Source organism: Xenopus laevis, chromosome 2L, assembly GCF_017654675.1.
Source record: "Xenopus laevis strain J_2021 chromosome 2L, Xenopus_laevis_v10.1, whole genome shotgun sequence".
Classification (NCBI taxonomy): Eukaryota; Metazoa; Chordata; class Amphibia; order Anura; family Pipidae; genus Xenopus; species Xenopus laevis.
This window is the reverse complement of record NC_054373.1, coordinates 2,046,483-2,074,064: the sequence shown is the minus strand read 5'-3', so window position 1 is coordinate 2,074,064 and position 27,582 is coordinate 2,046,483. Positions and strand designations below refer to the sequence as shown.

General features: G+C 44.1%; 1 protein-coding gene across 2 annotated transcripts; it reads right to left on the bottom strand.

Moving 5' to 3' along the window:
• man1a2.L (mannosidase, alpha, class 1A, member 2 L homeolog) lies at positions 1-26,960 on the bottom strand. 2 transcript variants are annotated; one of them, XM_018245104.2, is made up of 14 exons: positions 26,823-26,960; positions 25,738-26,260; positions 10,534-10,789; positions 10,136-10,232; positions 9,580-9,698; positions 9,297-9,377; positions 8,385-8,479; positions 7,973-8,096; positions 7,357-7,450; positions 5,795-5,910; positions 4,145-4,364; positions 2,567-2,739; positions 1,908-2,023; positions 1-1,314 (listed from the first exon to the last, which is right to left on the bottom strand). In XM_018245104.2, the coding sequence occupies exons 2-14, from the start codon at positions 26,043-26,045 to the stop codon at positions 1,182-1,184; spliced, it is 1,932 nt and encodes a 643-aa protein (XP_018100593.1). In that variant the 5' UTR covers positions 26,046-26,260; positions 26,823-26,960; the 3' UTR covers positions 1-1,181.
• Positions 26,961-27,582: the final 622 nt, after the last annotated feature.

The window sequence follows — 27,582 nt, the reverse complement described above, 5'->3', positions numbered from 1 at the left end:
TCCTGCCAATGGGATTTTATTCATGATCATTAGATATAAACATGACTGTGCTACAGACACTGCCACCCAATCAGCTCGGGGCGGCCCCGGTCATTGCACTCATGACTGTCAGCTGAAACTGTCGCTAGTCACTGGGCTTTGCCATTTACCATTACTGGCTAGCACTGTCCAAAGCTTGTTACAGCTCAACCAGCCTGCAGCCAATCAGAGCAATGCTGACATGTATCAGTCTATACCTATGTTTAAAGGGTAAGTTCAGCCTAAACCTCACCTTTAGTGTGAGCAGGACTAGCCAGCACTATGAGCATTTCATTTACTAATGAATTTACTCTTTTCCAGCTCTCAGGCTTGGGAACTACAATGCAATCTGGTTGCTAGGGCTTCATTAACCCAGCAACCAGCCAGCTTCATGGAAGTCAGAACTAAGGGTAAACCTCCCCTTTAACCCAACAGCAGGCTGGTCCCCTAAGTACTAGTTACTGGGGTTCAATCTCATGGGCTGAACCCCAGAAACCTAACTATATTTGTTCTGTGGTAGAACAGCTGCAGGAGCCAATCAGAATGCTGAGTATTACATCCTGTGCTACTGTCAGGCTTAGCCCCCCAGGAATAACGAGGGGCAAGTTGGATTAGGCCTGGACTTCGTCTGTTTAACCCCCTGCTCAGTATTTAGCTCATGCCAACAGGAACCACAAACATAATAAAAGGAAAGTGGGGTGCAGTGTCCATGGGGAGGGGCCACATTGTTAGTTTCCTTGGGGTCTCAATGCGCTTGATAATCGGAGGGTAACATAATGAATGTGTTTTAACCATTTCTCTGCCAGTTACTGTGTTGGGGTAAAAAGTGATGCTTCCCCCTCCCCCCCAAGAACTAAGTTCAGTCTGGTGCCCAAATGTTGCTTAAAAAAATTACAATGCTCCTTGTTTTGGCTCCAGTTCCTGAGTCCGGCCCCTCTTCTGTATGGACTTGCCAGGCTATTCCCCCAAACAGGCAGTTTGGTCAGTAAATCCCCCCCCCTGCTTGTGCCCAATGTCATTCCGCCAGCAGACGGGGGGGGGGCAGTTACATGAAAGGAAATGGAATTGGGCCCCGGGGGTCTGACTCTCATCACTGAGTCTTGTTTAAGCCCCTTTAGGCCTGAAATGGTCCCAAATATATTGCCCCCGCCTGGGGTCGGTCCCTATCGCATCACATGGTTACCAGGCAGGGTGGTGTTCAGCAAATGGATCACTGGTAATGGGTGGGCCTCCGTGTTGAACACCCAGTTATCCAATGGCAGGAGGTCGTCACTGGAGAAGAGGAGGTACAGGTACCTGGGGGGCAACAAGCAGAGACTGGGGTATTTATACAGAATACGTCTCCTAAACCTTCATTACTGCCCCACTATAGCCCAGTCCGCACACTCCCCCCTCCAACCCAATACTCTCTATACCCAGTCCCCCCAATACTCTTCCATACCCAGCCCCCCCCAATACTCTCCATACCCAGCCCCCCTCCCAATACTCTCCATACCCAGCCCCCCCTCCCAATACTCTCCCATACCCAGCCCCCTCCCAATACTCTCCCATACCCAGCCCTCCCAATACTCTCCCATACCCAGCCCCCCAATACTCTCCCATACCCAGCCCCCCAATACTCTCCATACCCAGCCCCCCAATACTCTCCCATACCCAGCCCCCCATACTCTCCCATACCCAGCCCCCCAATACTCTCCACACCCAGACCCCCTCCCAATACTCTCCACACCCAGCCCCCTCCCAATACTCTCCATACCCAGCCCCCCCCATACTCTCTTTACCCAGCCCCCCCCAATACTCTTTTACCCAGCCCCCCTCCGCCCGATACCATAGCAAGACCATAATACAGACAGATAGTGGAGGAAGAGGATAAACTGGTAGAAACTCACTTTAGGGTCTCAGCCAGGAAGAAACTCTGCTGAACATCATCGTAGGTTGGAGACGAGGAATACACGTCTTTGATTCCAGAGAATCCCCCACTCACCCTGCAGTACTTATCAATGGCCTGTAATGGATACAAACCCCAGTTATATTTGTTCCCCTTTAGCGCTTTTATCCTGCCAGCTTCCTGCACAGAATTTCTCTCTAGAGGCCAATTGAAAGATGGAAGTGGAAGGGAATATAAAAATACTCAGTGGATCAGGGGCTCCCTCTAGTGGCCAAACAAAGAAAATGGCAGATGTGTGAAGCTTTGTGGCACACGCAGGGTTACTTCATTCAGGGAATGGCTGCACTAACTGGGCTGAAAGGGAAAGAACGCCTTATAATAAACTTTTACCAACGACTCGCAGTTGGTCTTCATTTTTATAATTGTTCAATTATTTTAGGTTTTTTTGCTACCTTAGCTTGGAATTTTAACTAGTTGCTAAGCAGGGTAGCCATAGCAACCAAAAGAAAGATGCATACAAGACAACATAATCATAAAGAGAAGAAATCAAATAAATCTAGTGTTACAATAAATATGATTTCTGGTAGCAACACAAGGCAAGTGATTGGCTGCTCATTTACAGACTCAGGGACACTTACCTACAGACACAGGGACACTTACCTGAGCAGCCTCCCAGCCCCACTGCCGGTATTTTGGGTCGTGGGTAAAGCGCCACATGTACCAATAAGTCTCAATGACCTCCGGCCTCAGGATGTAATACTTCTCATTCTGTCTCACTGCCACCGCCTCTGCTCCACCATCAAACTTAAAGGCCTCGGGGCCCAACTTTAGCACTGAGAGGGCCACAGTAAGGGCCAGTGAGAGGGGAAGAGAATAGAGAACAAGGTGAAGTGGGGAGTATAGAGAAAGGGGGGACGAGATGGAAAAAGAATAGAGAGCAAGGTAAAGTGGGGGGTTATAGATAACAAGGAAGGTGGGGGAGGAATGAAATGGAGAGAGAAATAGACAATTAAAGGGCATGTTAAGGCAAAAAAATAAAATGCAATATTTACTTTCTTTAATGAAAAAGACACCTATCTCCAATATACATTAATTAAAAAATGTGTACAGTTTTTATAAGAAACCTGACTGTATGCAGTGAAATTCTCCCTTCATTTACTGCTGTGGATAGGAATTGTCAGACGGTCCCTAACTGCTCTGCAGGGAAACAATCATACTTATGTACAGCAGAGGGAGCCCCCGCCTTACTTCCCAGCCATGCAGAACTCAAGCAGCTTTGTTTGTTTCCCTGTAGAGCAGTCGGCGACTGTGTAGAGATTTGTATTGGATTTTATTTTTGCCTTTAAAAACCTTTTAGGGCAGAGACACACACTGCTATTTCTGGAGATTAGTCGCCCAGCACCAAATTGCTTCTTCTTCGGGCGACTAATCTCCCTGAACTGCCTTCCCACCGGCTAGAATGTAAATCGCCGGCGGGATGTCACTCGGATCACTTTAGCTTTCCGAAATTTCTTTGTGAGGCAACTTCGGCCGACTTCGGAAAATGAAACGTTCCAAGTGCCATCCCCACCGGCGATTTACATTCTAGCCGGTGGGAAGGCAGTTCAGGGAGGTTAGTCGCCCGAAGAAGCGATTTGTCTGGGCGACTAATCTCCCGAAATAGCAACATGTGTCTCTGCCCTTACTGTTTCAAACTCCAGCTGCAGGGACAAAGATTTAAACAGATAAACTGGGATTCTATTTGGAGGATTATTTTGCTGCAGCCACTGGTTCTGCAGAGTTGGAGAAAGTTTGTATAAAACAATACAAAAACTATAAAATCCACATTAGATTACATGACAACACAGGACCCAGTGCAGTCTGTATATTCTGATTATTAGTCAGTCTTGTTGTATCGGCTTCTGGCAGATATTATTTGACTTGTGCTGTTTTGATCGTTTATGACGATCCCTAAGCAGCCCAGACCACACTGAGCATGTGCACAGTCTTGGTCTTGCAAAGATGTTTAACAAAGTTACAAGATGGTGACCCCCTGTGGCCAACTTTGAAAGCATAAATTATTTGTTTGATTAGGCTTGTGGTGCAGTAAGTTCATGTTTATGTTTAGTATACAAAATACAGCATTTCTACCATTATTCTATTTTACACTTTACTTCCCCTTTAATCTTTATACAAATAGAGATTTAAGCAGCAGGAAATTGCAATACTGGGGCAGTTATACGGAAATCTCCCCCATACCCGTCCGGTCGTAAGACTCGTGGCACGTGTGGGCAATCTCAGCCCCCAGCTGTAGGTAGTGACCGGCCTTTTCTCCAGGGGAGCCGTCAGCACCCAGCGCCAGCATGCCCCCCGCAAAGCACGTCAGGTGACCCATCTTCCTCTCCAGGTGCCCGTTCTTCCACTCGCCGATAAACGTCAGACCCCCTCCAGACTTGCGGATCAGGTGTCTCTCTATGGCCTGTGCCAGGAGTAAAGGTTTAGAAGACAAAAGCGAATGGAACTGCAACCTGAACAAGAAGCTGCTCCTGGCTGTCTAATGTAAGGCTACTGTCAAACATGAGAAATAAATGGGGAAACAGACCAGCTGGGAAGTGACAGGACACACAACTGAATTAATTATGGATTAACTCTTTACACTAAAAAAAACTGCCAGAGGAAAACTATACCCCCAAAATAAATACCTGAGCAACCTTGATAGTTTATATCAAATTAAGTGACATATTAAAGAATCTTATCAAACTGGAATATTTATTTAAGTAAATATTGGCCTTTTACATCTCTTGCCATGAACTAGGCTTGCCCATTTTGTGATGGTCTGTGTGTTGCCTCAAAGATCACCTGACCAGAAATACTGCAGCTCTAACTGTAACAGGAAGAGATCACCTGACCAGAAATACTGCAGCTCTAACTGTAACAGGAAGAGATCACCTAACCAGAAATACTGCAGCTCTAACTGTAACAGGAAGAGATCACCTGACCAGAAATACTGCAGCTCTAACTGTAACAGGAAGAGATCACCTGACCAGAAATACTGCAGCTCTAACTGTAACAGGAAGAGATCACCTGACCAGAAATACTGCAGCTCTAACTGTAACAGAAAGAGATCACCTGACCAGAAATACTGCCGCTCTAACCGTAACAGGAAGAGATCACCTGACCAGAAATACTGCAGCTCTAACTGTAACAGAAAGAGATCACCTGACCAGAAATACTGCCGCTCTAACCGTAACAGGAAGAGATCACCTGACCAGAAATACTGCAGCTCTAACTGTAACAGAAAGAGATCACCTGACCAGAAATACTGCAGCTCTAACTGTAACAGGAAGAGATCACCTGACCAGAAATACTGCAGCTCTAACTGTAACAGAAAGAGATCACCTGACCAGAAATACTGCAGCTCTAACTGTAACAGGAAGAGATCACCTGACCAGAAATACTGCAGCTCTAACTGTAACAGGAAAAAGTATGGAAGCAAAAAACACAACTCTGTCTGTTAATTGGCTAATGTGACCTAACAAGTATGGTTTGTTATGTTTGTGTGCACCATGAATCGTAAGATCCTAGGGGGCGGCCCTTATTTTTTAAAATGGCAATTTTCTATTTATGATTACCCAATGGCACATACTTCTAGAAAAGTATATTATTATGAAAATGGTTTATTTACATGAAGCAGGTTTTACATATGAGCTGTTTTATGCAATATCTTTTTATAGAGACCTACAGTACATTGTTTGGGGGGTTTAGTTTTCCTTTAATGGTCACTTCAGACAATCAGAGAAGCCGCTTGGTTTAGTAACGTTAGAGAAGCAGCTAGAGCCCTCACTACAGACACCCATGGGTGACAGCCGAATTGAAGAATGTGATGGAGATGGGCACAGACATACTCACGTCAATAGCGCTGTCGTACATATGGCGCGCCTCCAGGTCAGTGCGGTCTGACAGCAGCCAAGCCTTCAGCAGGTATTCGTAGAAACTGTCACCCAAACCTCCCACCGACGTGTGGTCTGTAGTGCAGAGAGGGGGTCAGAGCCTCACACGGGCACCCGGTTATACCACCCCCATAATGGCACAAACTGGCAACATTGGCATGGAGAGGTCACCAAACGGGAGTCACCAATGGAGATGGGTTTAGGTTTTCGTTTGACCCACCACTCACCTGGACTCCCATCAAGAGCTTAAAGGGATACTGTCATGGGGAAAAATATTTTTTTTCCAAAACACATCAGTTAATAGTGCTGCTCCAGCAAAATTCTGCACTGAAATCTGTTTCTCATAAGAGCAAACAGATTTTTTTTAATTTAATTTTGAAATCTGACATGGGGCTAGACATATTGTCAGTTTCCCAGCTGGCCCCAGTCATGTGACTTGTGCTTGGATAAACCTCAGTCACTCTTTACTGCTGTACTGCAAGTTGGAGTGATATCACACCCCTTGCTTTCCCACAGCAGCCTAACAGCTAGTGATGTGCGGGTAGGCCCGATACCCGCGGGTTTGGGCCGACCACGCACCTCCATTTGTGCATGGCAGGCGGGTCCGGGTTAAGCTCTTCTTCCTGCTCTAGACACACGCCACCCGGAACTGCCGACTTCCAGCTTCATTTTTTAACAATGCAAGCCTCCTGCTCCGGCCCTGCTGCTCGCCAGGGCGGTCAGCGCGGGCCTTAAAATGGAAGCCGGAAGTTGGGCGGGTTTGTGAAGGGCGGGTTAGGGTCGGTGCGGGTCTGGTTTTACATGACCCGCACATCACTACTAACAACAGAACAATGGGAAGGTAACCAGATAGCAGCTCCCTAACACAAGATAACAACTGCCTGGTAGATCTAAGAACAACACTCAATAGTAAAATCCAGGTCCCACTGAGACACATTCAGTTACATTGAGTAGGAGAAACAACAGCCTGCCAGAAAGCAGTTCCATCCTAAAGTGCTGGCTCTTTCTGAAATCAAATGACCAGGCAAAATGAGCTGAGATGCACCTACACACCAATATTACAACTAAATACACTTGTTGGATCAGGAATGAGATTTTATATTGTACAGTGAATTATTTGCCGTGTAATTTAGAAATAAAAAAAATCATGACAGAATCCCTTTAAGTTTTTCAGTCTGAACCCCCACCCATGGAATTTCTCACTGCACTGATCTCAAAGGGAGGCGGAAAGAAGAGTAATCGAGTTTGGCCACTAGAGGGCCCCATCACACTGTTACTCCACAACTGGCAGTTGGATCAGGACAGCAGTGTGGCCAGGCTGAAACACGTGGCACTTGTGGGTCAGTGGTAAAATCAGGCCACAGACACAAGCTGGATAAACTCACCCTTCCCTTTTGGGGACATAACTGCACTATTCCGCCCATAGGGTCAGCTCCTGTCCTATAAAATTGGGGAGAGTGGTGGGTCCAATATCAGAAGCACAGACAGTACATGACTATAGGGGGAGACACAAGCACTTACGCTGCCCCCAGCGCCCCGTCCTGGGATTCAAGTAATTGGGGAAAAGTCCATTGGGCCGATCCATCTTCTGCAGGAGTTTCCGAATGTGCATAACCTGAAAGAACAGCCATTACTTGAGGCCCAGCTTCCCATCATCCTCTGCTCAACCCAAACCCTATGCACAGAAATTAGAGGCTCTCCACCCAAACCTCTGTAACCTAATTGGGCTAATGACCCCCCTCCACTCTCCCTGTATATATGAGCTGATTAACCCTGCATGTTCCTATACATACTCACTCTCCCTGTATATATATATATATATATATATATATATATGAACTGATTAACCCCACGTGTGCCTATACATACTCACTCTCCCTGTATATATGAACTGATTAACCCCACATGTGCCTAAACATACTCACTCTCCCTGTATATATATGAACTGATTAACCCCACACGTGCCTATACATACTCACTCTCCCTGTATATGAACTGATTAACCCCACATGTGCCTATACATACTCACTCTCCCTGTATATATGAACTGATTAACCCCACATGTTCCTTTACAGGCTCACTTTCCCTGTGCATATTAACAGATTAACCCCACGTGTTCCTATACAGATTCACTCACCTTGTTATAATAAACAGGGTTCCCCGTCAGGTAACTAAGATGCACAAACTCCAGGTGTAGGGTGCCAAACTCTGCCAGGATACTGCTCCCTGCCGATGCCCAGCCCCAGTTCCTGCCAACACCGCTGTAGTAATACATAGAAAGATCCACTACTGAGTGTTAGCTCTATAACCTCATACAGTACTAACAGTATGGCAGCTCCCACTCATTAAGTATAAATACAAATATACAGAGAAGGAATGTAGATTTCCACAGCACGGGGTGAAACCCACAACCATGTAAATATAGGATAATCTAAGATCTGGCTGCAGACTACAGTGCTATTACAAACTGTGCTGTTGCTATTAAAGGTCTCTATAGCAGAAGAGGGGTCAGGTAAGATCAGGAGACACAATTTAATGAAGAGCTTTACGTTTTGAGGTTCACCATAGCCCACGGAATTCCAGTTGGGGTGTTGAACGCAGGGAGAAGCTTCTCTGCCAGCAGAACTGCCTTGTTCTTAAAAACCTGAAAGAGAAGAAGAAACGATCACTACAGGGCTTTTGGGTGGCAGGACTGCTGCTTACAATGGGGATCAGATAGGATCTGTGCAGCCACTGGGACAGAATGTTCTGTTATACAGATAGCTAGAATCTCAGCTGCCATAAAGCAGGACAGGACTGCTGCTTACAATGGGGATCAGATAGGATCTGTGCAGCCACTGGGACAGAATGTTCTGTTATACAGATAGCTAGAATCTCAGCTGCCATAAAGCAGGACAGGACTGCTGCTTACAATGGGGATCAGATAGGATCTGTGCAGCCACTGGGACAGAATGTTCTGTTATACAGATAGCTAGAATCTCAGCTGCCATAAAGCAGGACAGGACTGCTGCTTACAATGGGGATCAGATAGGATCTGTGCAGCCACTGGGACAGAATGTTCTGTTATACAGATAGCTAGAATCTCAGCTGCCATAAAGCAGGATGGAAGCCGCCACCTGTAGCTCATACAGAACTGCTCGTTCTCCCTACATACAAAATACCCATTCTTTCTGATACTCCCTGCGGCTGTACTCCTGGACACCCCTAATGTTACTGTACATAGTCATAGCCGCCCACCCTGCATGACTTCCTTTTCCCAGGAGGATTGTGACTATTAACCCCTTGAGTCAGTTGTATCACTGGCCAAAGCATGGTAGGACACACAGCTGACCCTCAGCTTCACACATTAACCCATCATGTTCCACATCTCTTAGCACCCACAGAAGACTGACTATGGCGACAGCATTCTTTGCCGTTTATTCTGACTTGCCCTATGGCAGCTCCTCTGTGTGTGCATTTACCTCTTGCCCAGACAGGTAGAACGCTGCCAGCAAACCACCAATGAAACGGATGTTCACCTCAAACACAGACACCTCGGCATTCTGGGAAACAGACAAAAAAAAATGAGGGAGGGTTCAGGGCAAATACAGGTTTAAAAGGAACAGACAAGGATTTCTAATGAAGGAAAGGAGAACCTGATCAACAGAACTGGATGAAAAATCTAGAGATGGAAGTAAAAGAAAGGAAGGAAGGGAATCAGATGGGCAGAGACAGAATGATTAATGTGAGAGCAATTCATCTTACCACACCAAAGTCCAGGTTATTTTGCACCCACTCCTGTCCATCCCTGAACTCATCCAGGAGCCCCATAATGTACAGGGTGTCCAGGGCATCCACAATTGTGGCTCCCATCTGAGAATTTCCTGGGGTTGGGATGAATAAAACAATAAATGTACAGTCTGAACCCTCAGGATACGTCAGTCCTGATCCATTACAGACTGGGCCCCCTTAGCTCATAACAAGGTTACAGATATATAGAAACATTGGGGTGTCACCCTGCTATAGTTCCAGGGGTACCCAGGGTACAAATAAACACTCACCCCAAATCTCCCCCTAACTGACCTTCAGACTGGGCCCCCTTAGCTCATAACAAGGTTACAGATATATAGAAACATTGGGGTGTCACCCTGCTATAGTTCCAGGGGTACCCAGGGTACAAATAAACACTCACCCCAAATCTCCCCCTAACTGACCTTCAGACTGGGCCCCCTTAGCTCATAACAAGGTTACAGATATATAGAAACATTGGGGTAACAGTGACATTACAGAGAGAGACAGGAGAGCTATTAGTGGTTCTTACCAAATATGTTTGTGGAGTGGCCCTTCCTGGCAATGGGTTTGAGCTCATTGTGGCCCCAGCCATACTGTTTGTAATTGTCCCAGGCATGTTTCATCATCTAGAGAGAAATAAGAATGAGTTGTTATACAGTCTGGATTAGTGACTAGATAGGAGGCACTTGGGTCACTATTATAGTGGGGGGCAGCAGATGCCCTGGAGAACACATGGATCACTGGTTCTGTTGGCTAAATAAAGCCCCGCCCACTCTACTGTGTTCAATGGAACTTTAGATCATACATATTTAAGACCTACACACACATCGCTACTACACACATCACTACTACACACACGGAGGGAATTATTTGTATTGACTCCATTCTTGCCACCAATCAATGTGGCCTGAGAAAAGCTCTCGTTACCTCTTTAATTTTGTCCCGTTTCTCTCTGATGTCGGGGTCCCCGGGATCCCCATTCTTTATCTCTGGGAGGTTGGGGACGGGGGCAAGTGGAAGGGGTGGGTTATCCTTTTTCTTTAGCTCTTCGACCAGCTTACTCTTCTCCGTCTGAATCTCGGCTCGGATCTCATCCCGCGACTTCTTCAGCTTCTCTTTGGCCTCCTCTAGCGCCCGCTCATGGTCGGCACGGATCTTGTTTCTCAGCTGCTCCTCCTCCTCCCTGGGAATAATTAAGGGCACGTTAAGGAAAGGGGCAGAAGGCAAACAAATGCCCATTGGCTTTAGCCCAGTCATGGAACAAAGGCTGCCCCAGTACTGGGCTGGTCACCATTAAGTTCATTTCTAATGGAGTTTTGTTCAAACCATCTCCGCCTGTATAAATTCTCACTTTCCTATTCAGGCCACACCAGCCAGGCCAAACTTTTCAAGTAAAAAAGGATCCATGATGATCTGGAACATGTTGTGTTAGTAAAGTTCATTTCTAATATGTTATATTCTTTATAATTTTTTAAATTATTTGTCTTCCTCTACATCTTTCCAGCTTTCAAGTGGGGGTCACTGACCCCCTGCAGATATAAAACTATTGCCCTGTGAGCCTACAATTGTACAAATATTGTTACTTTTTATTACTCCTCTTTGTATTCAGGCCTCTCCTATTCATATCCCAGTCTCTCCATCAAACCCCTGCCTGGTTGTCATGGTAGACAAGACCCTAGCAACCAGATAGCTGCAGCTGAATAAACTGGGCCAAATGAACTTGGACTTGTGCTGGAAACTCATCTGCTTAGTGATTTAAAGGGTTTGTTCATCTTTAAATAACTGTTAGTATGATGTATTCTGAGACAATTTGCAATTGGCTTTCATTTTTTATTATTAGTGTTTTTTTAATTTTTTGATCTAGAGTGGATAGAGGCAAATGGGCACACGTGCAACATCACCTGCAGTAACCTAGCAACAAGTGCAACAACACCTGCAGTAACCTAGCAACCAGTGCCACATCAACTGCAGTAACCTAGCAACATCACCTGCAGTAACCTAGCAACCAGTGCAACTTCTGCAGTAACCTAGCAACCAGTGCCACATCACCTGCAGTAACCTAGCAACCAGTGCTACATCACCTGCAGTAACCTAGCAACCAGTGCCACATCAAATGCAGTAACCTAGCAACCAGTGCAACATCAACTGCAGTAACCTAGCAACCAATGCCACATCAAATGGAGTAACCTAACAACATAACCTGCAGTAACCTAGCAACCAGTGCAACATCACCTGCAAGCCTCATGAGCCAAGTGTTCCACATTTACTAGTGCAGTTGTGCACAGTGCAAAGACATTATTCCGTGCAAAGTTAAGGGTCTTTAATTTGCAAATCTGCATTGTGCCAACCTGATTGCATTTTTGTCTGTGTGCAACTGTGAGAGTAATAACAATGCACTGACACACAGGGGAGGGCCCTGGACCCCCACACAGTACCAGCTGTTTGTGTAGTGGTGTTTAGTGGAAACAAACAGGTGCTGTTGTGATGATGGGACTGGAGAGGCTCTTGAGATGATTGATATTTGGGTATAGAGAGGTTTATTAATCAAGCGCTGGCACTGAGACACAGCAGGGGTACATACATGCACTATAGACAGAGCACGCCATGGGCAGGCACTGAACGTATAGGGGGCACTGAGCTATCAAATATATACAAGAAAAATATCTCAAGGCTCTCCATGTGACTTTCTAATTGTCCAGGCTCAGTAGCGCCAACCAAGGATCTCCATGGAACATTATAACCATCTTTGGTCAGTAACTAATGTAAAAGTGCCAAGGAGCTGCCATGTTGCTTTACTCAGCAGTCAGGAGGTTAATAGGAAGAAAAGCAATGCATTTAAATAAAATACAAGTTAAAGGGTATCGGACCCTCCTTTTCAGGCGTATAAATACTACAGCAAGTGCTGCAAAGAGACAGTCAGTAAGGCAAAAATAGAAGAAAAGAAACAGACTAATGCCAAAAAAATAGGTTACCTAAAAATTGTGGGTAAATGTGATTTAATAAAAATGGAAATAATTTGGTTATATGAGGAGTCCGAGGTCCAGGACAATCACATCCACAAGTAACACAAGTATCACAAGTATCACAAGTACCACAAGTACCACAAGTACCACAAGTACCACAAGTACCACAAGTACCACAAGTACTTAGTTCAGTTTTAACCAGGCCACTTTTTTCATTATCTCAGATTTACTCCCATGTGATCTGGTACCTGCAGCTGCCGAACACAACGGGGTTTTTTCAATATAAATTAATATTCTAATATATAAGATTATCCATATTACTTTTATATTGTCCTAGAAAAGTATCATTAGCTAGGACTGCCAATATGAGTGTCTAATTGCTCTAGCTCTGTATAAGAACCAAGATTACTCATGGGACTTTCTAATTGTTCTGGTTATTAGGGCCAACTAAAATACCCCACGTGACCTCTACTTGTCCTGGCTCAGTAGCACCAACCAAGACTTATAATTTGCTTAAAGGAATAGTTTAGTGTGAAAATAAAAACTGGGTAAATAAATAGTCTGTGCAAAATAAAAAATGTATCTAATATAGTTAGTTAGGCAAAAATGTAATGTATAAAGGCTGGAGTGAGTGGATGTGTAACATAATAGCCAGAACACTACTTCCTGCTTTTCAGCTCTCTAACTCTGAGTTAGTCAGTGACTATAAGGGGGGCCACATGGGACATAACTCTTCAGTGAGTTTGTAATTGATCCTCAGCATTCAGCTCAGATTCAAAAGCAACAGATATGACCCATGTGCCCCCCCCCCCTCAAGTCTCTGATTGGTTACTGCCTGGTAACCAATCAGTGAAAAGCAAGAGTGCTGAAAAGCAGGAAGTAGTGTTCTGGCTATTATGTTACACATCCACTCACTCCAGCCTTTATACATTACATTTTTGCCTAACTAACTATATTAGATACATTTATTTATTTTGCACAGCCTATTTATTTACCCAGTTTTTATTTTTATACTGAACTGTTCCTTTAATGTCCTTGGTTAATAGCCCCGGGCGAGACTCTCCATGTGATTAAAAAAATTCTACCAGCTCAATAGCACCAACCAAGACTCTCCCATGTCACTTCCTAAATATATTAGCTCAGCAGCAGCAATTAATACTCACTAGTACCAACCAATACTCCCCATGTGATTACCCTAGTACACAATACCAACCAATACTCCCCGTGTGATTACCCTAGTACACTAGTACCAACCAATACTCCCCGTGTGACTTTCTAATTGTCTGGCCCAGTAGCACAATCAGAACACCCCAGGGTGACTTTCTAATTGCTTTGCTCAGCAGCGCCAATCAAAATATTCTGACCTGAATGTCTGTATTGTGTGAAGTCTCACGTGTTAATTACCATTTGAGAAAACACCGGGTCTGAGCAAGTGTTCAGATCATTAAAGTGATTATCAGAGAACTACGGAAGGACAATATTTGTCATGGACAGACAACATGTATTTCCCGTTGAACTCCCAGCATCCTCTACCAGGCAGGGTGTAGGACACAAGTCATTTAATGATCAGCACAGGGAGACAAACTGGAGGCTATTATAGTGATTATTAGCAGGAAAACCTACGAAGGAGCTGTTTTCAGACTTCCAGGCCATGGGTCCCCCACCTTATAACACCATTATAAAAAGCATCACCCCCAAAAATGTTATGTTTTCTTTGAAAAAATGAAAACCAATTGCAATTTGTCTCAGAATCTCCCTCTCTACATCCTACTAACAGTTAATTTAAAGGTGAACAACTCCTTTAATGACATAAGTGACACCGGGCCAGAGCGATGTCTCCATGCCCAAAGAACAGCATTCGGCTCCTTCCTTCAAAGTCCCAATGTACAAGGGGGCCGGTGTCTATGGCAAAAATACTGTGTAACCAGGACGGAGCTGCCGGGGGAGAGAAGCCCCACACACAAAGCAATCACTATAATGGGAATCTTATGGCTCTGTTAGCCACGTATAGGGCAGCAATCACATGATACAGATATAATGCACAATAGTAAATATACATGAAATACAGTATAATCCCAGAGTAACACGACAGGGAGACACAGAGACAAAGAACAGGAGTCAAGTTAATCAGAGATTGCACAGGACTGAGCCACAGACACCGGGCACTAGATTGGCACAATCATGCTGGAACGTGGAACCCGCCGGGCAACAAGGTGCCATGTTTGGTTTATATCAGACTGGGATGAAGCGGCAATGAATCTTAATGAAAGAGCTGGAGCAGAACTAATATACGGGTCAGGGCATCAGAGTGTAGGGCCCATATTATGGGTCAGTTACTATGGGTATACTCTAGACAGAAACAACTCGAGGAGCAGCAGTCTGACCTACTTATTGTGGAAGAAGGGGGAGAAACAAAAAAAAAGCAGGGGAGCGACAGTCACATCTTGTTTTGTTCTTCAGCTCAGCTCCCTTATTCCCCATGTACACGGGCTCTAGAAATGGCAATGGAAACCTGCCCACCGGGTGCTCATGTCACCTGCTTCCTGAATGCACCCACTCCTGCAGGAGAACAGACCCGCTCGTGCAGGAGAACAGACCCGCTCGTGCAGGAGAATGCACCCGCTCATACAGGAGAATGCACCCGCTCATACATGTAAACACACTTGCACCCAGGGAGGTTGTGGTTGGCAGCTCTTGTTTGGGATCCCTATATTAAGGATCTTTGAGCAGATGCAGACACAAATGCCTTGAGAAAACCATTGCTAGTACAAAACACACCAATAAAAAAGACCAACTGCATGCAGGACCTTCCCTCTGTCACTGAGTATAACCAAACCCCCTGTAAGTGTAGTTACTCAGCCAATGTTGTGAGCATATTGCTCGGCTGCCGTGTGGATTTTGGTAGTTTAAAAACGTGACCTTGCTTAACATGGGCATGGCCTGTGAGAGGCACTAGAGGCTTGGCATAGGCAAAGGCTTTATACTGTGATTGGATGCAATAACAATCTTGCAATCTATCATAATATTGCATTTGAAGGCTACTTATAACTTTGCCATAAAGTATTTGCACAATGCTGTTACATTACCTGTCTGATGCCCCATGTTCCTGTGTGAGGGGGCTGCCATATTTGTGCAGCAGGAGTCCGTTAGCATTAGAAATTCTATCTGACAGGTTAAGAAGTGACAGTCAGGTTGACAAAACAGTCAGGTTTAGGAACTTCAAATAACAATTACTTACAAAAAACAAACCTCTCAGCAAAAAACTTTGACCAATAGTTAACTTTCAATGCAGATTAATATTTTAAAAAAGTAGTTTTTTAGTGTCAGTATCACTTTAAGAAGAGTTCCGACTCCTTCAGAAGCAAATGCCAGAGGGCACATACCAGTAAATCAGGACATGGAGACATGTTGTGCCATAATGTGCTACACGTGGGCCCTTCTAGTTACACTTCCTATTAGCGGGGGCACTGCCAGGTATAGGAATGAAGCCCCCCCTTTGTAATTACACTCACATCACAACAAAAGGCTGCCAGGCCCTGCCTTTATGTAGGTACCACCCATGAGGCTTCTTGGTGTATATCCAACGCTTCTCCTCTTGGTGGACCTCAAAGCTCTCAGATGCTGCAGAACATCCTAGAGTTCCATCAAGATGAGCCGTGCTCTATCAGAACTTTCAGCAAAATTATTTAGTAGTGCTCTATCAGAACTTCCTAGCACAGAACCCTGGTCTAGTAGAACTTCTAGAACAGATCTATGGACAAACTTGGTCTATCAGAACTTAGTACCATAGCAACATGTTCACCCCTGGTCTATCAGAACTTCCTAGCACAGAACCCCACAAAGCTCTGGTCTATTTTTCTAGCACAGAACCACAGAAAGCCCTGATCTTTCAGAACTTCTTAGCACAGAACCCCACAAAGCCCTTGTCTATCTTCTTAGCACAGAACCCCACAAAGCCCTGGTCTATCTTCTTAGCACAGAACCCCCACAAAGCCCTGGTCTATCAGAACTTACTAGCACATAACCCCACAATGTCCTGGTCAAACAGAACTTCCTAGCACAGAGCCCCACAAAGCCCTGGTCTATCAGAACTTCCTAGCACAAAACCTCACAAATCCCTAGGTCCTCCAGAAACCTCAGTGCTATAATTGGGATTCACAGTGTTTGCAGCAGAGGAGCGGTTACTCGTTTTCCTATTTCTAGTAGAACTAATCAAGAAACCCCACAATCCCACCAAGACACTGTTCTATTTATAGTTTATATAGATGCCCTTCTGAATAGGGACACTGGCACAGAGAATGGATTGGCACAAAGCTTCAGTCTCTCCAAAGTGATTGTGCCAGGCCTGGAGCTGTGCCAACCTGCCCTTATCAAAACCAATTTACCCTTATCAGCCCTACTTCTAAATGCTTCCAAATCCCAGAATAACCTGATTAAGCCCGGAAGCTCAACAGCTGTTCTACATCTGCTCCTCCCCTTATCATTATCCCTATCCCGTGCTGGAATCACTGAACTTCATAATCACACCAAGCACTGGCGGCTGCCAACAGGTCTCCCACTGCCCCATGGCACCACTTCCCAAACTAGGAGAGTTTATAACAAACCTATAGGGAAATACCAACAAAACCATTCTGTGACCGATCTGTCTCCATTCCCGGAGTCCAAAAGGAACCACATCACTCAATACATCCAGACGATGGTCAGATGCGCAACTATGACATCAGAAGTCACCGAGAACAAGCCGCAACGGAAGCAAATACTAACGATAGAATAAAGAAGTGCAGTTTGTGGGAGATCCTAATTAGGGAATTAATGGTGCGCAATAAAAGACTAAGCGGGGAAGCGTGTGGTAAAGTGCAATTATGTTCCGGGAGCAAAAACAATGACCAGGAGCTAAATCAGCCCAAGTCTAATTATTACAGGAGTCTAATTAATTATTAGGAGACTCAATGAAATGTCCTAAACTGGCCATAGATGTAAAGATTTTTAAAAGATCCAATCGTTATCGTGAGACCATGATTATCTCGAAATGATCGTTTAAATGTACGATGTGTCCATCAACTAAAAAGACCAATTTGCCAGCAAAACTGGTAGCTGCCTGCTTGACCCTGCAAACATAGATACATTGCACTGGGACCGATAAAGATTTTTAAACCTGGCCGATCAATTTTCTGATAGATGTCGGCCGAAAAATCGTAAGATGTTCGATCGTTCGAATCCCACTAACCGCATTATAATTTGATGGGATTGGTCGGACGGCACTGAAATCAGTCGTTCACCAAAAGAAGAATGGTCGCGTCTATGGGGACCTTTAATGAGAATGATGGAGGTTCTTTAGAGAAGTCTATTGACGAAACACATCAGTCAGCAAGGTGAGCAGAGCGGTTGTGATTAATAGAGCAATACGAGTAGTACCACCTTTAGTAAATTCTTCCTTAAAGGACATGTAAAGCTTACAATTTTCTACTATGTAAATAAGTTGGGCATATCTTTCCCACCCAAGCCACATCATCTGTACTGCATACACCCCCTCCATTTGCCAGCGCCATCACATTTTCCTAAAACAAATAGCAGCTTTCACCCGGCGGCCATTTCCCTCTTACACATCATCAGTAACATTGACATCTGCAAACAAGCCATGTAGGCTGTAAAGTTCATGCAATGCAGAATGCAGGGTTACACAGGCACAACATACTTTGATAAAAAGTTCTGCTGGGTTGAGCAGTGTAAGGGTTAAGCTGAGCTCAAGAGAGGTAGTTAGGAGAAAAATAGTATCAGCCAGCTAGAGCAGTGTTTCTAACCAGCAATGCTATCTCTTCATTGGCTGTTAGACTGGAGGGCGTGTTTAGTAATCTGAGCCGAGAAGAACTGAGCATGCTCATAAGTCAACAACCAAAGCAAATTCCTGAGAGAGGGGGCCAAGTGGGTTAGCGGAGGAGAAGGATTTCTAAGTGATTAAGGGAAAGCTACAGCCTTAATGTTAATCTTTTAACAACCAGAGTGGCAACAATTACATTTTTGTGGAGGGGGTTTACATGTACTTTAACGGAGCCCACACACTGGCCGATACTCTTTCCTATATAGCAATCAGCTCAAGGCCCAATAAGAGGGATACTGTACCAGTGGCCAAACACACTATGGCAAACCTTCTAGTGTTCTGCTCATTTGGGCCAACAGCCTGAACAAGGCTCCTCCTTAATCCTTCTGCAACATGCTCTGGCCAATCAGGGGATGACACTGATCCATGAACCAACCAAGTAGTGCAGGCTGAAACCATTTTCTACCTGCACTTTATGAACCTGCACTTTATGAACCTGCCCCTGACCTAATTGTATACCTGCCCCATCTCTGATGTCATCAGCGGGGGCAGGGCAAGCATTAGTGTATAAACAAGCACCACTCCGTCAGTATTGGGGAAATTGGTAGTGATTGTTCAATGGTCTGGCTCTGGGGTAACTGCTCCAGCACATGTCTACAACCAAGATATTGGTCTGATTCTCCATCCAACACACATATATATATAGAAAACTATTTGGTACAACTATATCAGCAAGAGTATGGCCCGCGGAAAGAAACAAGTTTGGGGTACGGCACATCTGGGTGCCTTACTCGCCGCTTTGCTGTGCTTTCACCTGATAATTATATATAGTGAATAAAGTACCCCCTCTTGTAAGGTATAAGGATATTATAAGTCACAGAGGAATTCCATGATCATATAAAAGCACAAGGCTGGGATAGTTTATTATTATATAATACACAAAAGCCATGAATATCTTGTAAATAAATATCCTTATAAACGGTGAGTAGTGATGTCATCAGTTATAAATGGTGAGTTCTGATGTAATTTCTGTCACATGACTCACTAAAATTTGTGTATTATAATAAATAAAGTACCCCCAGTTGTAAAATATGAGGATATTAGAAGTTACCTCGGAGTTCCATGACCTGTATAACTCGGCCTTCGGCCTCGTGTTTTTATATGGTCATGAAACTCCTCGGTAATTTATAATATCCTTATATTTTACAAGAGGGGGTACTTTATTCACTATATAATACACAAAAGCCATGAATATCTTGTAAATTATATCCTTATAAACGGTGAGTTCTGATGTCATCAGTTATAAATGGTGAGTTCTGATGTCATTTCTGTCCCATGACTCCCTAAAACATGTGTATAATAAATAAAGTACCCCCAGTTGCAAAATATGAGGATATTAGAAGTTACCTCGGAGTTCCATGACCTGTATAAAAACACTCGCCCTTCGGCCTCGTACTTTTATATGGTCATGAAACTCCTCGGTAACTTATAAATGATATACTTATACATACTGCTTAGTGATGTCATTGGTTATATTCAGAACTTAGTGATGTCATTTGTCACATGACTCACTGAAACGTGTGTATTATAATAAATAAAGTGTGTGTATATATATATATGTATATATATAAATAAAATACACAAAAGCCATGAATATCTTGTAAATGATATCCTTATAAACGGTGAGTTCTGATGTCATTTCAGTCACATGACTCACTGAAACTTTTGTATTATAATAAATAAAGTACCCCCAGTTGTAAAATATGAGGATATTAGAAGTAACCTCAGAGTTCCATGACCCGTATAAAAACAATCGGCCTTCGGCCTCGTACTTTTTATGGTCATGAAACTCCTCGGTAACTTATAATATCCTTATATTTTACAAGAGGGGGTACTTTATTCACTATATATATATATATATATATATATATATATATATATATATATATATATATATATATATATATATATATATATATATATATATATATCAGCACGGCAGCCAGCAAAGGGTTAAAACGTGCTTGCCTTGGGCTCGTGCAATTCTCATTTTCACAGAGAGCGATAATGTTGAAATGCAACTTCTATTCCAGCAATTATTTGGCGCATTAGAGGAGCTGACAAGATCTTGCATGAGATCACAGCTATAATAACCGGCTGTTCTATTTAATAACAAGCTGAGAGTTAACACTTTCATGCCAGGGAAGGAACAGTAAGTGTAAGACAGAGGGAGAGATGGAAGAGGCCATGATGTACAACTCAGGAGCTGGAATGCCCAGGAATGGGGTCTACTTGCCATGAAAGCAGGGGTCATTATTACTATCAGGAATGGGACAGGCAGAAAGTATATTTAAAGGAGAACTAAACCCTAAAAACGAATATGGCTTAAAATTACATTCTATATAGTGAACTTATTGCACGAGGCTAAAGTTTGAGCTTGTCAATAGCAGCAATGATCCAGGACTTCAAACTTGTCACAGGGGGTCACCATCTTGGAAAGTGTCTGTGACACTCACATGCTCAGTGGGCTCTGATTGGCTGTTGAGAAGCTAAGCTTAGGGCTCGTCACTAATTATCCAGCAGAAAATGACCTTCCCCGGCTGTAATATAAGCTGATGCTACAGGTTTGCTGATTATTACATTCTGATGCTAATTGCATTGGTTTCTGTGCTGCCATGTAGTAATTATGTGTATTAAAGGGCATGTAAAGGCAAAAAAATAAAATCACATTTTTACTTTCTTTAATGAAAAAGAAACCTATCTCCAATATACTTTAATTATAAAATGTGTACTGTTTTTATAAGAAACCTGACTGTATGCAGTGACAATCTCCCTTCATTTACTGCTGTGGATAGGAATTGTCAGACGGTCCCTAACTGCTCTGCAGGGAAACAATCATACTTATGTACAGCAGGGGGAGCCCCCGCCTTACTTCCCAGCCATGCAGAACTCAAGCAGCTTTGTTTATGACGATCCCTAAGCAGCCCAGATCACACTGAGCATGTGCACAGTCTTGGTCTTGCAAAGATGTTTAACAAAGTTACAACAAGATGGCGACCCCCTGTAGCCAACTTTGAAAGCATAAATTATTTGTTTAATTAGGCTTGTGGTGCAGTAAGTTCATGTTTATATTTAGTATACAAAATACAGCATTTCTAGCCTTATTCTATTTTAGACTTTACATGCCCTTTAATGACTAATCAGCCTTATATTGTGACATTTCTATTCTATGTGTACTGTATATTGTGAGTGGCTCCCTAAGCTCAGTAAGTGACAGCAGCACAGAGCATGTGAATCAGTGAATCAGCAGAAAAGAAGATGGGGAGCTACTGGGGCATCTTTGGAGACACAGATCTTTACTGCTAAAGGGCTGTGGTTGCCTTGGGCTGGTACAGAAGCACAAAACATCATGTACAACATTTCTACCTTCTTCTTTAGTTAGGCTTTACTTCTATTTAAAGTGGCATGCACTGGCACAAAGGCTATGGTATGTTTAGGGTGGCCAGTAGGTGGCCAATTAATTGATAGGGTCTAACTAGGTACCAAAGAGATCTAAAATCAGCGAGTCTTGCAGTGCCAGAGAGACTGGAATGGAGACCATTGCCTGGTGATGTGTATGTGCCAACTTAGTTCTCAGATGAAGCTGGCAAAGCCTTTTACATGAAAAGTGTGACCCAGAGGTTTGTACTCTCTATACCCCAAATAAAATGGCTGCACATTGGTCACGCACACACCTGCCCGCGGCCACTTACTGTTTTCTAGTGAGAGCGTCACAGTGGGCACATGGGCAAACAGTTTATATTTTTCTCTTACAGAACAAACAGGGTGGAGTTTAAGGGTTGGTGATACAAAGGGGGTCTGTGCCAGCCAAGTGTTTCAAGAAAAAGAAAAGGCTTCCGGGTGCAGCTCTTCCTTACTCTGTTTGCCACTGAAAACTATGCACAGGACAGCAGCACTGAAACAGTTAACCTTTGTTAAAGGGGAGGTTCACCTTTACGTTAACTTTTAATATATTACAGAAACGCCAATTCTAAGCAACCTTTCATTTGGTCTGCATTATTTAATTGTCATAGTTGTTTTTAATTATTTGCCTAATTCTTCCCAGCTTTCAAATGGGGAGGGGGGTCAGTGACCCCATCTAAAAATCAAATGCTCTGTAAGGCTACAAATGTATTTTTATTACTCATCTTTCTATTCAGGCCTCTCCTATTCGTATTCCAGTCTCTTATTCAGTTCATGGTTGCTAGGGGAATTTGGACCCTAGCAACCAGATGGCTGAAATTGCAAACTGGAGAGCTGCTGAATAAAAAGCTAAATAAGTCAAAAACCACAAATAATAAAAAATGAAAACCAAAAATGAAAACCAATTGCAAATTGTCTCAGAATATCACTCTCTACATCCTACTAACAGTTAACTCAAAGGTGAAAAACTCCTTTAACCTAATCTTTTCCAGCAACCTCAGTGCTTCCGGCATGTGATGAGGAAAGAGTTAATAAGCAAGCAGGTACTTGCTGGGCCCCCTGAGGCTTTTAATGGCTTTAACCTCCTCCCTCCCAGAAGTGTCAGCAGTGCAGTTCAACATGTTTTCCTGGCTTAGGTGATAATTAAAAGGCCAATCCCTAATGACTACAAGCCCCATCTGTGCGTCAGGGAACAATAGCCGGATCTTCCTGGTGATACCCGCTCCCAGCACCACCCCGGGGGGTGGCATGACAGACACAGAGGGTGGGCATCACTAATAGATTGCCAGGGGACACCCACACATAAAGGGCACGGTCACATGAAAGTTCACCTTTGAACTAACTTTTAATCTGTTATAGAAAGGTTAATCGTATGCAACTTTTCAATTGGTCTTCATTATTTATTTTGTATAGTTTTTGAACTAATTGCTATCTTCTTCTGATCCTTTCCAGCTTTCAAATGGGGGTCACTGACCCCATCTAAAAACAAAAGCTCTGTAAGACTACAAATGTATTGTTATTGCTACTTTTGTTTACTCCTCTTTCTATGCAGACCCTCACCTGTTCATATTCCAGTCTTTTATTCAAATCGAGGCATGGTTGCTAGGGTCATTTGCATCTCAGCAACCAAATTGCCAAAATTTCCAACTGGAGAGCTGCTGAATAAAAAGCGAAATATCTGAAAACCCACAAATAATAAAAAATGAAAACCAATTGCAAATTATCTCACAATATCCCTCTCTACATCGTACTAACAGTTAATTTAAAGGCAAACAACTCCTTTAAACTTATTATTAGGGAGGGATAGTCATAGATGCAGGACTATGGCAGCTCCTTCTTCTGCAAAAGCATTTTACTTCCTTTAAAGTCTCCCCCAAGTTGAAGAATAAATGCCAACGGTGTGGCAAGCGTGAATTTGCCTTATAAATAAATATAAATAACCTCCAGAGTCAATATCTACCAACTGGGAAGTGTCTAGTGATTTCGGCAAGGAGCCCCTCGGCCGTCTGTGCCCCATTTACATTTTTTCAGCCGATTATGTGTCACAGCAAATAATAGTGTCTCTTCCCATGAAGCAAATTGAGACCCTCCCCAGATGTGTATTAGGAGTCTTAATCCCAGTAAATCCTTGTTGTTGGAAAGAAATAAATCAAGCAGTGATGTGTTTCCTTCAGCAGGAAGTATAGTGTGCAAAGGAAAATAGCACCAGGCCTGAACCCAATGCACCTTGCACTTCCCCTCACATCTTGGCTCAGTGAGATGTCACTCAAACACCTGTCTCTCCCTCATCCAACAGCTATTCATCTCTTCTGTCCTTGTGTACTCAACAACTCCCAGGCACCTGTAGCAGCAAAATACTCTACTGCAGTGCTGTCCCTTTATCTCTTGTACTAACACATTTATAGTTCCCAGATACATAAAAACATTATGAAATCAGCCAGTCTGTCCTTATCTGTGCCCTGGGTACCCCTGGAACTATAGCAGGGTGACTGTTACCCCAATGTTTCTATATATCTGTAACCTTGTTATGAGCTAAGGGGGTCCAGTCTGAAGGCCAGTTAGGGGGAGATTTGGGGTGAGTGCTTATTTGTACCCTGGGTACCCCTGGAACTATAGCAGGGTGACTGTTACCCCAATGTTTCTATATATCTGTAACCTTGTTATAAGCTAAGGGGGCCCAGTCTGAAGGCCAGTTAGGGGGAGATTTGGGGTGAGTGTTTATTTGTGCCCTGGGTACCCCTGGAACTATAGCAGGGTGACACCCCAATGTTTCTATATATCTGTAACCTTGTTATGAGCTAAGGGGGCCCAGTCTGAAGGTCAGTTAGGAGGAGATTTGGGGTGAGTGCTTATTTGTACCCTGGGTACCCCTGGAATTATAGCAGGGTGACACCCCAATGTTTCTATATATCTGTAACCTTGTTATGAGCTAAGGGGGCCCAGTCTGAAGGTCAGTTAGGGGGAGATTTGGGGCGAGTGCTTATTTGTACCCTGGGTAACTCAGGAACTATAGCAGGGTGACTGTTACCCCAATGTTTCTATATATCTGTAACCTTTTTATGAGCTAAGGGCGCCCAATTTGAAGGCCAGTTATGGGAAGATTTGGGGTACATTTCCAGCCCTGGATACCCCTCAAAGGGGTGTTTGTATCTGACACTTAATTATGTGGAAATTATTCAGAAACAGTGGACTGAAAAGCAAATGTCAGAAACAATTAAGCTGGGATACAGACAATGGTAACTTTGATTTCAGAGAGATTATTATTATTATTATTATTATTAAGCCATGGTCCTTGCCCTGTTGCAGCTTATGGTTCACTAGCAGGGGCACAAACACACACAATTTCATCAGGAGCCAATTAACCTGGTTAGTATTGGGATTGAGGGGAAACCCAAGCAGACATGGGAGAACATACAAACTCCACACAGAGTGGGTGCTGGTTGGAATGGAATGACCCCGGCGTGTCGGAGCAACACCACACTGCAGATGGACATCACAGAAAAAGTAGTGTTACTCTTCCCAACTTCCCAGGACAGTAAGTTACAGTTGACCCATTTCATAAACTGCTGAAATGTTGTGTAAGAACTCAGTATTGGAAGAGAGGATCCACCACGAGTACAAGAAGCTGCCCAGAGCCCAGCCATGCAGTAACACATAGGACAGATAGCAAACGAGATAGGTATGAAAGCAGCAAGAAAGAGGATCTGAGCAGATGATGCAGAAGATATCAGTGACTCCCAGCACCCTTTGTAGTAGAGGAACATTACAGATCCCTTAACCCTAAAGTAACTGTCACACAAAGTCTGGAATTTAAATTCCTGATTAAAAGCAGAAATAAATGTCTGTCTGTCTGTCTGGCACATGTTTGGGTCGGCCAACCCTTCTTACCTGTGTCGGTGCCCGTCGTGGCCTTGTCCGTGGATGAGAAGACTCCCAGAGTTCTTGCCTCCTTTATCAGACTCGATATGGGGGATAAGCACATCCTCCAGGCCCAGGTCAAAGCGTTTGTGCTTGGAGGAGTCGGGGAGAAAAAAGAAAGCCCCGAAACACAGGGTGATAAAGGCACTGAGGATGAGAAGCAGAATGAATTTCTCGGAGAGTCTCAGGGTGGCCCGATGGTGGGGAAAGGATGAAGTTCCGAGGTTCAGGGCTGGGATCCGGCGCCCTGTGAGTGGGAGAAGGGCTGGGGTGGTCATGGCAGGTGTTAAAGAGCCGTCACTCCTAATACAGAGCAGGTATCATGTTATCCCGAATGTACAATGCATTGAGATCTCCTTCTAGTTGGACTAGTTGCAATAGAATCTACAGTAGGTTCCTCTCTGGGGTATCTCCCACTCTGCCCACTTATTCCATTCTGCCAGGGACCAGCGGGACAGATCCACTCAATTCCAGCTCGTTAAGCTCCAGCTACCTGCAACAGAGAAGGGGGAGAGGGATACTGAACCAATAGAATCTGGGGCAGAATCAGAGGGGGGGGTATCACATTCCAGATAAGGGTAAAACACGCATGAAACGAGGGGGGGGGAAGCAGAATCTGAAGCCAGGAAATGATAAATAGGAGGTTCTGATGGAAGAGTCCATTTGGCACCCTGCAGATAATGGTTAATGATAGGTCAGTGATGGGTGAGGAGGAGGGGCCACTAATAGAAGGAGGAGCTAAAACTCATTAACAACAGCAAGTTACCCGAATACCCTGGTGTAACAGGACCCCAAAGAACAAGATGCCTTAAATGGGCCAATTCTGGGACAGGCCCTGGTATCCTGTTACCTGGCTGGGCAATTGTAGAGCAGGAGTTCCTGGGGTAATTGTCATGTGCTGGAGTCACCGACCCCAGGGGCAATAGTGAGAGACGTGAGGAGAGTCCCGTGAGGCCTCAGGGCCCGGTGATCTGAGCTGAGACACTGCCGGCTGATCCTCCCCGCTAGCTCCCTGTCACCGCAGCTCCGCCTCTGCCTCACACCGTAATACTTACCAACGCCATCTTGGCCGGGTGGGAGGGGCGAGGAGGGGCTGCCATGGAGACGCCAGGCTTCCGGAACCAATGACCAGCTGACACAAGAATCAGACAGAGGCCTGGCTCATTCCACTTCCTGCTTTGACTCCAGGGACTTAGAATCGGGGCACGTGACGTTGCTAAGAGTTAGTGGGCGGGGTCTATGATCCACAGCTTTAATACTCCTACTGAAAGCTTTGCCTGTGCCAGTGGAGTACCGGTTACTTTCCACTTGTTAAAGGACAACTGTACCTCTAAAGAACAGATCAGAAATGGAACTCGTCTAAGTGTTTACTCTCCTTGGTGTAAAGGGGGTGTTCAGCTTGAAATGAACTGTCAGTATGATGTACAGAGGGATATTCTGAGATGAGGAATAAAAAGTACCAATACATTTGTAGCCTTACAGAGCATTTGTTTTTTACATGGGGTCAGCGACCCCCATCTGAAAGCTGGAAAGAGGAAGACGAAGGGAAATAAATAAAAAAACATGAAATAGAAAAAATGATGGACAATTGAAAAGTTGCTGAGAATTAGCCGTTCTGTAACATTCTGACACTTAACTCAAAGGTGAACCAGCCCTTTAAAGGAACAGTTCAGTATAAAAATTGGGTAAATAGACAGACTGTGCAAAATAAATAATGTATCTAATATAGTTAGTTAGGCAAAAATGTAATGTATAAAGGCTGGAGTGAGTGGATGTGTAACATAATAGCCAGAACACTACTTCCTGCTTTTCAGC

Excerpts from the sequence above, each read along its gene's own strand:
- man1a2.L (XM_018245104.2), bottom strand. The coding sequence starts at position 26,045 with ATGACCACCCCAGCCCTTCTCCCACTCACAGGGCGCCGGATCCCAGCC. Across the intron at positions 9,699-10,135 it reads CCACTCCACAAACATATTTG|GAAATTCTCAGATGGGAGCC; the intron begins GTAAGAACCACT and ends TCCCAACCCCAG. Across the intron at positions 5,911-7,356 it reads GACGGGGCGCTGGGGGCAGC|ACCACACGTCGGTGGGAGGT; the intron begins GTAAGTGCTTGT and ends TCTGCACTACAG.